The sequence below is a fragment of the Zingiber officinale genome, chromosome 8A, assembly GCF_018446385.1.
Source record: "Zingiber officinale cultivar Zhangliang chromosome 8A, Zo_v1.1, whole genome shotgun sequence".
NCBI lineage: Eukaryota > Viridiplantae > Streptophyta > Magnoliopsida > Zingiberales > Zingiberaceae > Zingiber > Zingiber officinale.
The window spans coordinates 86,371,006-86,386,017 of NC_056000.1; the positions used below are offsets into that span (position 1 = coordinate 86,371,006).

At 39.0% G+C, this 15,012-nt stretch overlaps 2 protein-coding genes across 3 annotated transcripts; one reads left to right on the forward strand and one right to left on the reverse strand.

Moving 5' to 3' along the window:
* The first annotated feature begins 1,873 nt into the window (after positions 1-1,873).
* LOC122009813 (RGG repeats nuclear RNA binding protein A-like) lies at positions 1,874-7,749 on the forward strand. The gene is made up of 6 exons (XM_042566105.1): positions 1,874-2,305; positions 2,516-2,957; positions 3,078-3,216; positions 7,009-7,167; positions 7,244-7,303; positions 7,394-7,749. Exons 1-6 carry the CDS (start codon positions 2,134-2,136, stop codon positions 7,568-7,570), a joined length of 1,149 nt encoding a protein of 382 aa, XP_042422039.1. The 5' UTR covers positions 1,874-2,133; the 3' UTR covers positions 7,571-7,749.
* A 556-nt stretch (positions 7,750-8,305) lies between these two features.
* Positions 8,306-14,283, reverse strand: LOC122009814 (inactive protein kinase SELMODRAFT_444075-like). 2 transcript variants are annotated; one of them, XM_042566108.1, is made up of 10 exons: positions 13,561-14,283; positions 12,932-13,472; positions 12,127-12,281; positions 11,955-12,049; positions 10,726-11,756; positions 10,030-10,190; positions 9,344-9,420; positions 9,117-9,264; positions 8,750-8,899; positions 8,306-8,665 (listed from the first exon to the last, which is right to left on the reverse strand). In XM_042566108.1, the coding sequence occupies exons 2-10, from the start codon at positions 13,116-13,118 to the stop codon at positions 8,546-8,548; spliced, it is 2,124 nt and encodes a 707-aa protein (XP_042422042.1). In that variant the 5' UTR covers positions 13,119-13,472; positions 13,561-14,283; the 3' UTR covers positions 8,306-8,545. The 2 variants fall into 2 exon arrangements, with proteins under 2 accessions (XP_042422042.1, XP_042422040.1); XM_042566106.1 differs by having other exon boundaries at positions 12,932-14,283.
* Between the last annotated feature and the right edge of the window lie 729 nt (positions 14,284-15,012).

A 15,012-nucleotide genomic window follows, 5' to 3' on the forward strand; every position in this document is an offset into this window, starting at 1 on the left:
GATCGGCCTCCTATTCTGCCCCCATACAGAGACTTGCTCCGCTCGGTCTTCCTGCCCCGCTCATCTCCCGGCTGCTGAGGTCGCAGGCTACGGTACTTGTCGATCGGCTAACGCCTGTTGTTGCTGCTACTCGACTATCTTCACCACTCTAGCTTGCACGAGTATGTCGAGCTCCTCCTGGGTGAGCGTCACGGTAGTAAGTCATCCAGCGTCCTCCATCTTCTCGATTCGAATGCAGGTTAAGTTCCCACAGACGGCGCCAATATGATCCTATCCGAAAATTGATGAGATGAAAAGCTGGGGATGTAGCGCTCCAGCTGACTGCCTATGGACTCTGCTCTGCCCTGCAAGACATATGACGTCGGTGCCGAGCAAGGAAAGGGGTCCCCGGCGTTAGCCCTCCGATGCTCAAGTCAGTCACCGCCGATGAAGTAGAAAGCGAAGCAACAAGAATGAAGACTGTAGCGCAAATAGTGTATCCAGCATACCTCCGTCGATACTTAGACCCCCCAAGCAGGTGTGTGTCTCGAAGTTTCCCCTGAAAAGACTTGTCAGTAAAGTGTCCCTGACACCATAACTTAACAAACCGAGCATATATCTAATGTGACAGTAGAAGCTTCCGTTGTACGATCTTTTTGTCGACCATGCCCGATGTTAGTGGCACTAACTCCCAAAAGGATGTCGAGAGATAATCACAGTGAGTCTTCAATGGCTGTCTCGCCGACCGGCTAGCCCGCTCGGCTGGAGCTTCTTCGATCGATCGACCTCAGATGGCCCTCCCTGTGCCAGGTCGGGTTTGGTAGGCAACAATCTCCATTCGAATGGCTTCTTGGCCTGCGGCCAGCGTTGAGTCCGATATCTAGGCCGAGCAGGGGTAGCTGCTCGGCCAAGATTCTACCTATAGTATTCTCCTCTGTTCGACGTCCGACAACAGACTCGAGCATTGGTTGTCTATCATACCTCCCTGAATCAAAGGTGAAGTCAGACCGGAACCCTCTCCTCTCGATTGGTCATATGATACCCGAACGTTAACCGTCTTAACTTGGACCTCCATCGTGACAACGAACCCCTGCTGGATGAGCCTCTCCTTATCACCGCATCATCCCATATTAAAGTGATCATGAAGACATTCACATAATTCAATGGGTTAAAGAAGGGCTTGCTAATGGAAACATAGAGTATGTTATCTGACACAAGCTTATGCGAAGAGGGAGTCCTGAATTCAGCTTGGAAGGTGGCCACTGTCGTGTTGGCTAGCACTACACACACTTCGAATAGGAGGCCGATGATGACTGATGTGATGATGGAGTTAAAGGAGTGTGCCCCATTAGGGGATAAGTACTCATGATGAATGGTCAAAAGTCCAATATTTAATGATTATGTGTTCTACTCGAAAGAAAATTTTCTATAAATACACCCTAATTAATAATTAGGGATGGCCCTTTAAATAATAACTTGGCATACATAATAGCCCTGGGTAAGTCGACAGTCAATGGAGGATCAATCTACGGGTAAACTTGTATGGGTGATGACATTGAATAGGCTCAATCAGTGTTTTTTGTTTGCAAAGGTGCTTTTGAGCATGACCAGCAACTACCCAAATAGTCGAGCCAATCTAGCCCGATGGTTCAGACAATCCTAAATGGTTTGAGCAGTGAGATGGATCCAAGCGAGTCGGTTAGTTTAGGCAAGTTGGTTAATTGAGGAAGTCTGGTGGGTCTTAAATGTGCCTAGGCCTTAAATAGGCCACGATCAAACAATCGAGAAAATGAACGAATCCTAACCGCATGATTAAAGTAAAGTTTTCATATGACAAAAATACCCCTCGTAATTTCCATGAAGTCTCAAGGAAGATGGGCTAAGTAAGTCAATGAGTTGTCCCTATCATTGTCGATGAGATTAGATTAGGTTTGCTTGCTCCTTAGAAGGAAGGAAGCCTTGTTCATCGTCGGAAATTGCGGCTAGGGATTTTGATCCAAAATCATACCTTTCTACTGCTTTCCGGGGAGGTATTCATCTCTTTCCTGGAATTTCTGGTCCTTTTAATGGAGGTGGGATCGCATCGGTGGCTGTGTTAGTTCCGAAGATTCCTCGGGTGCCTGAGGGCGGAGATTTGGACGACGTTTTGCGGAGATGGCGACCACGAATCCGTTTGATCTACTGGGCGATAACGACAACGATGATCCTTCGCAGCTCATCGTCGCCCAGAAACAAAAGTTAGATGCTAAGAAACCCACTGCGCGGGCCTCTATTGCTCCGGCAGCGGTGAAGCTTCCGACGAAACCGGTCCCCCCTGCTCAAGCCGGTTAGTTTCTAGTATATATTCTTCAGATTCGCCGCTCTTCGTCTTTTTTGTATTCTCCCATCTTGTCGTTGTTTTGTTTGTTTCTTCTCAATGTCCTTTGATCATCTTAGACAATGTATAATCGGATTGGTTTGTTTGTGGTTTGATTAGCTGAGAAAAATTCGTTTGATTTAAAATTTGATCTTTGATTTTGCAATGTTCATGGTGCAGTGAGGGAGTCGAGGGAAGCAAGAAGCAACACCGCTCCAGCGCGTGGTGGGGCTGGTCGTGGTGGATCTGGTCGCGGGCGAGGCGATGGACGAGTTCCAAGTCGTGATTTTGGAAATGAGAACCCGAATGAATTTTCCAGGGGCTATGGTGGTGGTGGTGGTGGTGGTGGTGGTGGAGGAGGAGGAGGAGGAGGAGGAGGAGAAGATCGTGATAATGACAAGCCTGACAAGGAACGCCCTCCACGTCAGCCTTTCAGTGGTGGCCGTCGTGGTGGCTATGCAGGCCGTGGAAGTTATAGGAATGATGAATCTGGAGGCGACTCTGAACGCCCTCCACGTAGGTTGTATGAGCGTCGGAGTGGAACTGGCCGTGGATATGAGACGAAACGTCAAGGTGCTGGCCGTGGCAACTGGGGAACTGTAGCTGATGAAACACTTGAACAGTTAAGATATTCGTCTTGTTAAACTGGAAATAGTTCTCATCTTTTTTTCCAATTGGAAATAGAAGCTTCCTTTCAGTTATGTGAGTGAATTATTCTGAGTTGTGTAACTCTTTTGAGCAGGGAAAAGGATGATGTCCTTAAGTCTGATGATAAGTTGCCAATTGAGAGGCATCAAGAACAGGAAAATGCACCCTCAACAGAGGAGAGTAAGGATAAGGAGGGCACTGCTAATGAGGCTGAAGAAAAGGAAGAGGATGTGGTGAGATTCTCTTTAGATACATAATTCTTTTAGATGGTAAATATTAACAGCAAAAATGATAACGCTAGTACTTCATTGAGGTATAGTTACCCATTAAAACGTTTCATCATATGCTGATAAATGCCATGTTTTAACAAGCTTCTTTTATTATGTTTGTGATTTTGTTTGCTTTGTTGTGTACAAGTTTTCCAAAATAGGTTGAGTTTTTGAAAGTGTACTATGTTTTCAACAGTGATCTATGAACTTGCCTTTAGCATCTTCCACTGGATTATTTCTTGACTTGGTAAAAAACTTTCGAATCTTCTTATCAACTTTTACACTCATAGTTTTCTTGTTTCATCTGAATAGAACATTTGTAGATCTCCTTTGGCCATCTGCCTACCTCCTAAACTGTTTAATGTTAGTATTTTGCCAAGATAACTAAAAGCTAATGAATTGTGTCTATATGTACATCCATGTTAGTATTCTTAACTCAGTTACATTTTCTTACATATTTATGCCCTGTGTTTCAAGCATTCAGAGGTATATATTTCAATGATTTTATAAATGCCAAGTTTGTCTCTTGAAAACCATGCTCTTAGCTTGTGCATGGATGATTTATTGTTCAATTAATATCCATTTTAGTTCTTCTTGCAAACCGCAAGCTGATCCCACCTAGTGGAATAAGGCTTAGTTGTTGTTGCAAATTGCAAATGATAATTGGTATACCTCTCTTAATTACTGACATCTAAGGAAATGTTGGTTCAATCATTAGAGCCTTTGTTATATATATATATATATATACCAGAACTTAATCAGAATTTTGTGATGAGAGAAAGATATTATATTGTTCCTAAGCTATTTGGTTTTGAAGATTGATGTATTATGTGTTAACGTCAAGCAAATCTCTTTATCATAAAGAGCATTTAATTCAGTTAGTTGATAGGTGGCAGGTAGAACCTTTATCGATGTGTATAGAATAACTTCGCTGAAATTGGAAAGTTGAATTTGTGTTGATCTGTTATCGTTCTGTTCTGGTGGTTTGGGTACATAGTTATGTATTGCCTGTCCATCCCTGTGCCTCTGCTTGCGTGTCCAACTATCCATGTCAGTATAGATTCTTCTGAGTCTAGAAGTTCTACTTGAACATGAGAAGCTTTACTATCTTTCCTTCTACAAGTTTCATGACAGAAGAATCTTCTCTCAAACACCGAAATTCATCAAATTTGCTTCTGTATTTCATTTTTAAACTGTTGTCCACCAATTTCTCATCATAAATCATTGTAAACCACTATTTTAATGGCACATGATGTAATTTGTATCCATGCTTTGTTGTGGTTTATCCATGGTGCTCTCCTTTTGTCTGCTTGATTGAAATTGAAGCTTTTTGTGTTTGCATTCAAGGATATAAAGCCTAATTCAATGCATAAAGCAATCAGGCATAAAATTCTGACTTATTTGTTCACTTAAAATTCCACACTTCGCCTTATTTTTTATAAATGGGGAAGAGATTGTTTGCATTCTAAATTTCCACTATTGAAACTTTATTTGTTTACTCATCCTTTTTCGTTTCATGCATTTCTGAATTGGATTGGTTCAGATAGAATTGTATTCATCGCAGAGTGTCCTAGTATGCATTATTTTTAGTTGAACTACACTAAGTTTCTCCACTCTGCACCTACTCTTTCATAGACTCTAAACTGATCACTATTGCCAACAACACTGCTGCTACATGTGTGGGCACGCACACACTCAGTCTAAATCAGTGCAAATGAACTGTGTAAGTTTTTTTTTAAAATGCATATGCAAGCCAGTGTCGACTATTTGCAGTCCCCTTCATTGTGTCACATTTTAAAACCATGGTTAGGCTGATCCAAAGGGTCTTGCATCCTAAGATTAACTTGTATGCATGCACTCTATTTCACCCAGCCTAGAAGAGCTATATTTTGTGGCAGAATCAAGGTATTATAGTACTGTTGGGCATCCTTATCACACATCAATTTAGAAATCTGCCATAAATATGTTCAATTTTTTCCCCTAATCGTTTGAGCATTTGTCATTTATGTGCTTCAAAGAGTCTTGGATTGTGTAAAGTAAAAGCAATAGATATGCATTTACTCCATTACACCTAGCTATTTGTATATGCGCTGTATATTCAGAGAATCAAGGTTCTGACATGATTTTCTTAATGATTTGTTCAGGAATCTTTCATACAGAGGACGTTTTATTATTTTCATTTTTTAATCAGCTTTTGTTATTCTCTTCCCACACTATGCACTTTAGGTTACGGCTGGCTGTTTCTCTACTAATAAATTAAATAATATTTATTGTCTGTTTGAGCTTTGGATAAACTGTAATATTTTTGTAATAATTATAGAATAATATTAACAAAGATCATAATTAATAGACTGAAATCTGTTTAAAGAGTTTTACATTTAATGACTTGAGTCTGAATCTTATAGATATGACCCTTTTGCTATTCCTAAGCTTTTTACGAGTCAGAAATTTTGTGGCGAGTGACATTTGGAAGTATTTTATTTACATCTATAGATACCCAATATCTTTTTGGTTAATATCAACACTTGCTTTGCATTTGCATCATGGTGTACTAAAATGTATTGAGCAATTGTCTATGCCTTTCTTTAGTTCTTTGTTTTGTTTAACCCAAGCATTGGCCATGTTAATATTTAAAGTTAATTGTAGCTGTGCAAACAGCCGACCCCAGGATAAGGTTTGGATGTTGATGTTGATGTCGTTGTTGTAGCTAGGCTGATCCGAAGGGTCTTGGATCGTAAGATTAACTTGTATGCATGCACTCTATTTCACCCAGCCTAGAGCTATATTTTGTGGCAGAATCAATGTATTATAGTATTGTTGTGCTTCCTTATCACACATCAATTTGGAATCTGCCATAAATATGTTCTAATATATATTTTTTCCTAATAGTTTGAGCACTTGTCATTTATGTGCTGGTTCAAAGAGTCTTAGATTGTGTAAAGTAAAAGCAATAGATATGCATTTACTGCATTACACCTTCTTCTAGCTATTTGTATACTCGGAGAATCATAGTATTGACATGATTTTCTTAATGATTTGTTCAGGAACCTTTCATACAGAGGATGTTTTATTGTTATCTTCTTTTTAATCAGCTTTTGTTATTCTCTTCCCGCACTATGCACTTTAGATTACGAGTGGCTATTTCTCTTGTATTAAATTAAACAACATTAATTGTTCTTTTGAGCTTCGGGTGAACTGTAATATTTTTGTAATCATTATAGAATAATATTAACAAAGATCATAATTAATGGACTGAAATCTGTTTGAAGAGTTTTACATTTTATGACTCAAGTCTGAATCTTATAGATATGACCTCTTAGCAAGACATTTGAAGTATTTTATTTACATCTATAGATACCCAATATCCATCTGTTAATATCAACACTTGCTTTGCATTTGCATCATGGGGCACTAAAATGTGTTGAGCAATTATCCATGCCTTTCTTTAGTTCTTTGTTTTGTTTAACCCAAGCATCGACCATGTCGATATTTAAAGTTAATTGTAGCTGTGTAAACAGCCGACCTCATCTAGTGGGATAACGCTTGGTTGTTGATGTTGTTGTAGCTAGGCAAATGGTGATTCGGTATGAATCTTCTATTTTCAATTTTGTTCTACAATTTTGTGCTTTGTTTACCTTCTCTTTTAGTTATGCTATGGACTGTGGCAGGATATTTTGCTTTCTTGCTTGTCTTTTTTTTTACAACTCCAGGTAGAAATTAGTAGCTTAATGATCAGATCTGTTCAATGTTGTATAGGAGATGACTCTGGAAGAATATGAGAAAGTAAAAGAGGAGAAAAGAAAAGCCTTGCTTGCGATGAAAGCCGAAGAGAGGAAGGTTGTAATCGACAAGGAATTGCAGTCAATGCAGCTACTAACAACAAAAAAGGAAAATGATCCCGTTTTTGTCAAATTGGTATGCTTGCAACTAAGGCCTTTTTCTCTACAACTTTGCGGTATCTTTTGATAAATTGGTATGGTTCATCTCTCAGGGTTCCGACAAGGATGGGAAAAAGAAAGAAAACATTGATCGCGATGAACAGAGCAAGAAAGTACCATATTTTGTCATCAATAGTATAACTTATTTATGATTCCCTTTCTTTTCTTGCTATTGTTCAAATTTGTGTTTTTTTTGTCTATAGCCTCTGAACATCAATGAGTTCTTCAAGACCAGTCCAGGTGGCCGTGGGCGTGGCAGGGGAAGAGGTAACCGTGCACCATCAAGAGACAGTATCGAAGGTGGGGGATCAAGTTTCACTGCCACTGCTGCTCCATCAATCGAAGATCCTAGCGAGTTTCCCACACTTGGGGCGAAGTAGAGTATTATTATGTTTTACTTTCCGAGTATTTATAAATCCTTGAATTTGTAGAGAATTTTAGTTCTTAAGCCATGCCATGCCTTGTCAGATATTGACATTGTGTCTGTTCTTCATTTCGCTTGAAATATGCACACTGGATAAACATTATTCTCCATATGCCTGGGCTACTTGCATCTAAACACTGAATCAGTTCAGTTTTGTCCATTAAAGAGATATAATTTTTGTTGGAAGTAAACTCTGAACTGACAAATTGGATTTTTGAGCAACGGATTGAATTATGTCATAAGTTTTAATGTCTTTTTGTTCAATTTTGGGTTTTGTTTTAAATTCATTTTTATATGTTTTTGTTAAATAAAAAAATCATTTGTATTTTTTTTTTTTTTTGGAGAAATCATGGCTTTTTCAGTGCAACGATAAAATTGATACGGAATTATCTTGAAATCATGATTTGAATTATGAAAATTGCTTCTTACAATATAAGATAAAATTGTACAATATAAGATAACATTGTGTATAATAAATTCAAAGTAGATCGATTTTTTCCTAAATTTTGCATTTTTAAGCGTTTCGTGTAAATTGATACGGAATTATCTTGTAATAATGGTTTGAATTATGAAAATAACTTCTTACAATAAATAAAGTTGTGTATAATAAATTCAAAGTAGATCGATTTTTCCCTAAATTTTGCATTTTTAAGAGTTTCGTGTAGAAACAAATGAGCAAAAATATATGAAATACAATTCAAAACCCCCACAAAAGTGCTTAAAGCTGAGTATGAGCAAACTAACAACGTAAGCTATTAATATTACATTGCAATCTAGCAATGTGACAAAAAAACAGATCAAGAATGTGCAAAAATAGTGAAGGTAGGAATATAGGAGGAATACACATTGCACCTATTGGGACACAAACTTTCCAAATATTTAACTCGATGAGTAGTGTTTGTGAAGCATCGTAAGATGTCTGAAGTTTGTTTCACAATAGGATTGATAAGTTGTTGTTCAGGCCAATTCTGCCGCTCTTGTTTCCGTTGGCATACCCTGGTGTTGAAGTGTAACAAGAATCCTTCAAGTTGCCCTCCAATATCCTAAGGACCTTCACGCACAAATCCAAATCGAGTATTAGTGAAAGCAAATTGATTCTCTTCGCATAGTCTAAAGAGAATTCTTAGAGGCATACCTGAGACATCCGAGGCCGGCAATGAGGATCACGTCTAATGCACAAAGCTGAGGCGTGCAACATCCAGTGTATTTCATCTTCTGAATACTCATTACCTAGACGAGGGTCTACAAGCTCTTCGATGGCAAACTCTTCAAGCAAAGGGCGTGCCTGTTCAAGCAAGATCAACCAATAAGATAATCTGTGCTTTTGCACGGATAAAATTTTTCATTTGATACTGAAAATGCTAAAAAATTGGAGCAGTTATTGATGGAAGTGGAACTGTAATTCCCATAAGAAATGAAATGCCTCCATTACTAAAACTCTAATATCACAAGTGAACCAAATCGAGCTAGTGATGACAAAGTAATGCTAAGTTTCCACTCACCCATTCTGTGAGGCACTGCTGGCCCTTTGGTCGGTTTATATCAACTGCTTTCCGCCCAGTCACAAGCTCCAGCAAGACTACTCCAAAGGAGTACACATCCGCTTTTTCTGTGATTTGCCCACTTTGAGCATATTCAGGTGCTAGATATCTGCACGAAAGGAGATGGCTAAGATTCAAAGCACAGTGGCTAAGGTAGAAGAGTTTTGCTCTGATGCAAGCTTGCTTACCCAAAGGTTCCTATCACTCGCGTTTCAACACCAAGATCACCATCAGGCTGCCATCTCGCTAAGCCAAAATCACCAACCTGAGGAACACATTAAAGGTCAGATGTATTCTCATGTTGTAAATAATTAAAATTTTCAAACTGTTAGAATATATTAGCATTGGATTCGTGAGGAAACGGAGTTGACATGAAACTAGGTTGCAAAACTTTGGCAAGGATTTGATTACACTGTATATCACCAAGCATATATAGGTACTAGTGCTGTTTTTCTTGGTTAGTTTGCATCTCAACATACTTAACAAATATTTGTTTTATCTGACAAATGTAGGGACAAAGAAGATATCATACCTAGGAATATTGGTGGATAATTTATTTTGATGTGTAAAAATTGGGCAGTACATGCTATGTGACACAATCATGCTCCCATCCCATCGTGAAAAAACAAACAGCAGCAACCTCGAAAACTTATGGGGATTAAGAACAGGAAAAGCAACAATCAAAAGCTTTCATCAATATGCTAAAGTGAATTACGCCTATAGAATTCAAGTCATATCGAAAGCAGAAGAGAGAGATTTCTCAAACAGAAATGTTGAAATCAATTTTGACATGTCTGACATTAATAGAACATTATGGGGAAACAATAAAATCCTGATTGCCTCAAACTTCAAAGCAGGGAATTGAAAACTATACCAATGGTTCAAAATCATGGGTTATAAGTATGTTATTTGGCCTCATATCTCGGTGGACTATGCAACCAACTCTGCACTCTTCATGAAGATATCTCAAGCCCCGAGCAGCTCCTACAGCAATTTTTTGCCTAGAAGACCATTCCAACGATTCTCGATTACGACCTACAAGAATAAATGAATATAATCTTCTAGTTCAGAACACATCCACTCCGTATAGCAATGAATACAACAAAATTTAGACAGCTACTAGTATCAAGTACAATCATTAAACGTGATCACTTGTAAATAAGTTATGAGAATGTTCCAGCAAACAGTTTGAACCTGGATAAGAATAGTCATCTCATTATTGAAGTATGATTGCTTTAAATGACTGGTAATACATTACATTAATGACTGTTGCAGATAAATAAAGCAGCACTGCAGGCAACTCAAAGCATCAAAGATTATCCAATAGTTATTCCAGAATACAAAATAACAAGATTTTAGAAAACATTCATTGAGAAACTTTTAGCACATGTATTAAACCTAATAGAACACCACTATGTGCTCATAAGTCATAACCAATTTCTCCTTAAGTGCAGTTTTTGCTAAGAAGAGCTCGATTGTCAAATGATTTGCATAAAAGCAAATATATAATGGACATTGTATTCTTAATAGTAGTAGCAACTAACGTGGTATAAATGATTTTAGTACTGACCATAGAGATGAGTATCCAAAGATCCATTACAAATATATTCATAAACCAGCAACCTTCTCCTGTCTTCCACACAAAATCCAATCAGCATCACCACATTGCGATGCTGGGCACAGCTTAGAACTTCCACCTCTGAGCAAAATTCTTGATCACCTTGGGAACTAGCAAGTTTATGTTGCTTGACTGCAATTGCTTGACCATCTGGAAGGACACCTCTATGTACAGATCCAAACCCGCCCTCAGCCAAAAAATTTGCTTGTGAAAACCCACCAGTAGCAAGTTCTAGTTCTGAGTAGCTGAACCATCTAGGAGGCTTTCCAAAGATAGGTGCCTTGTGCTGGCATATTGAGCATAGAGGAGGTGGCCCTGGAGGTGCATTTCTTGAGAGGGAAATAGCTTCTCTAACATTCCCACTGAAGTTCAAATCCAATTTATAACTCAGAGAACCAATTTCTGATTCTCTGTCCAGCTTAGAAAGTTTATCCAACAATGCTTTTGCTGTAGATATACAAGCATTGCTATCAAATGATGGAGATCGTTCATGAATTTCCCTTGATGATGGGCGGCCACCTCCAAAAATCTCAGCTATCCATGGTTGAAATTTTGTTTTACCAGGGCTAAGACTCTCACTATCAGAATCTGAGGTAGATATATCTATGTCCCTTATATCTTTTGTAGTTACATGCTCTTCTTTCCGAGAAGAACTGATTGTTTCAGCGGCAAAAAAAGGAGAGGTTCCAGGATCTGAGCTTGTCATTGAAGATGTCCCAGCTTCAGTAGTAGTAAATGATGTCTCTACTTCAGGGCTACTAGTGGGTGTGACAGCCGGTCCTCTAATAGATTTTCTAGAATCTTTGGTGCGGGCAGAAGCCTTAGATGTGTCTAATTCAGAAGGCACTTGACAAAGCAATTGGGGATCTGCATTATTGGATCCTACTAGATTCAAGCGAAGAACTTTAGGTTGGGAACGTTTCATAACGACTATGTTACACTGTAGCTCATCAATGCAACGCTTCTCTTCATTCTTCAGCTGTCTGTAGAAAGAAATAGCATCAAGATAGCGGAATGAGAAAACAGTATAAGTAGCTCTTTTTGTTGCACATACGTAGAAGCTGTATGTAACACCAAGCTTTATACCACTAGGTGGGAATGGAAAAACACACAAAAAATAAAATAAAATACATATAAGACCCACAGCGGCAGAACAAAGAAAAAAAAAACACCAACATTACCTGTCCAACACAACCCAGTTCGCCCGGACTCTTTTGGATTCTGCTGCCACAGCACCACAAGGTGATCCAGAAACAATCCTTATTTTGACATTTATCTACAAAGAAAAGGAGTTAGGCGCATTCACTGGGAAAATTTGAGGAAGACTACAGGGGAGTGGCATAAGCAATAGACCTTGTTTGGATCATAAACGTCATGAAGTTGCAGCATCATTTGAGAGCAAGAATCAGTGATGTCAGACTTCTGCTCCGAAGGTGTACCTGGTTGTGATTTCCTATGGCCACTGGCACAGTCTCCAGCAAATCTTGGAAATCCCCATAGTTTTCTACCTAAAAAGTAAGAAAAATTACTAAAGCAGGTCAATCATAGACCAGTGAAGCAGAAGAAATGTACTAGCATCATGGTTTAGAAATTACATTAAAACTTAATATCTACGGCGATAAATGGTTTGGTTGCATATATCATTTACTAAGATGAATAAAAATATAATTAATAGCGGGAATATCATATCCACCACATTGATTTCCAGGTAAAAAATGTAAGCTCTACGTTATATTTCCGAGCAGCACACATCAAAAACTAGTTAGGCAAAGGGAATGGTGAAGTGCCTAACGGCCATATTTGAAAAGCATGAGATTCTTCTTTCACATAATCAACTAGGTAACTTATTTGAGGTGTCAAAAACGGGGCTAATTGATATAGGATTGAACTCGCTAAGAGTACAAACTAGTTTGTAAGACTTGTGTTTGAGTAACAAATTAGCAAGACAACCAATTTGAAACAATCCTAAACATTGGCCAGATAACTTGGCAAGTATCCAAATGAGCTGCACAACAAACTCTAGCGAGCCACAGCAGCAGTGTTGGGTAAAACATAGGCAAAAAAGTTCTTTGGGGTTTCTCAAGTTAAGACAGGTAAATAAGAGAACAGAAAAATAGGGAAATGAACACAAAGGAAAGATAGAGAGTTAAAATGGTACCCGAACTGTGTGGGGGAACCACAACCAAAAGCATTATGCAATCACCAGGCTGAACAATATGTGTTAAAGCCCATACAAGGGCTGTTTTGGGGATCTCTTTTGAAGCCTTCACTGCAACAACAACCTTCTCAGTAGCACCAAGACCCTTAACAGTCTTCCCCCGCTTGTGTTGCTGGCTGGTACTCATTTCTCCCTAACTCGAGCAGAACTTTCTTAGTTAAGCCCTTGCCTCCATGACAAATTCTCCAGGTTGTGCTTAGTAGTATGGGTCACAGTAAGGCAAGAAAAAGCAAGCAGAGAAACAAATAGGTCTTTTCCTTCACTATTCAACTGAGGTTGAAGGAAGTTAATGCAGACGGCAAGCATCTGAACTACACCACGGAGTCTTGTTTTCTGCGTTTAAAGCCATCGTGAAAAAGACGCTTTTGACCCAACAGATGAAATGCTTTCACTTTGACCGACCAGAGAAATACAACTTTTCTTGCTCTTTACTGTCGCCGTCTCTTTATACCCCGGAATACCCTGTTGCCCTCGATCTCACCTGCGCCAGATCCAATTTTTTTGGTCTAACTCAGATAGAGCTAGAGGAACTGAATGATACCTGATGAGAAGGTGTGGTGATTTCTTACAAAGCAAAAGGTCGTTTTCCAAAGTAAACGGGAGGAGAACACGCGAGGAAATAATAGAAGGCATCCAGGCACTGTTCTCGTGATTGTACTCACTGATTTTCGCAAGGAAGAGGACAGGGAAAAAATAATGTTGTACTGCAACGCTCGTTACTCCCAAATCAGATTGCTAAAAAACCCTAAAAACTTTTAAAAGAGCTTCTCGGCATCAACAAGGTGTCTCGTAACGGGAATCGACAAAGACGTAGAGAAAAGGCCTTGAAGATTCTTTTGAAATCAGAAAAAAAAAAACCTCTCCTTTACCAACCCACGAAGATCACCTGCGGGTGGTCAATTTCCCAGCAAACCAACGACGACGTAGTAATCGCCGAAGAAGCGTCACAGTGATCGGCCTTCCGACACCTTGAAATCATAAAAGCTCGACGACGGCGTTGAAATCCTTCCAAATCCAAACTTTTCGGCTCGGCAGGACGCTGCTCCTTTCCAAATCTACGCCGTCGTAAGCCTCCCCAAATCAACCCAGCAGAGCGGACAAATCTGGACGAAGACCGAAACAGTCGGAAGCTTCCAAATCGAGATTTTGCTCGCCAGGTAACTCCAAACCCAGAAAAATCCAAAATGAGCGAACCCTAATCCCAATTAATCCCTTTCGACTTCTGGCGCAATCAAAACAAGAAACAAAAACAAAAGCCTCTCCAATCTCTTCACCATTTAAGAGACCGCCCCATTAAACGCCTCTCGTACGAGCTCTTTAGTGCGTGTCGCCCCCAGAAACCTCGCTTACCAAAATGCCCTTCCATCTCTACAATTTTACCAGACTACCGTCGAAGCTACGCATAATGGAAAAAAGAAATATAAATTACCTTCTAAAACTTTAATATTAACAAAATATAGAATCCTTGCCGATTTACTTTGGAATTAATCTCGTACATAGAACGGACCAATTAAAAAGTTTGGGGGTGTATGAGCAAATACGCCCAGCATGACGGACTTTTCTAGAAGTAGGCTCCATGTCCCCCAAACCCACATGGCGGGGCCCACTGAAGTGGACAAATTCTACTTGCCGTTAACGCCAACACATAAAGCAGGTAACGGTGGTAGGTAGTTCAGTAACTTCCCTTTACCGACCACCACAGTCGCGAAGTTTGTTTTTATTTGAATTATAAAGAGATTTTAAAATTAAATTAAATTAATTAAAAAACGGCGCAATTAATTTCAGATTCTTCGGATTATTTTTTTAATAACAATTTCTTACTATCAAATTAATACTGAAAATAAATGATTCAATCTCATATAACTTTCTCATCGATGATAAATAATGAAAGTGTTAAGTAAATTGTGAAAATGGCCTAACCAATTTCACAAAAATTTCTTATCAATTCATAAGATAAATGATAGAAGTGCTGTAGTAAATCGTCAACTGTGCATCCTCATGATCTTCGCTATTTTCATAAG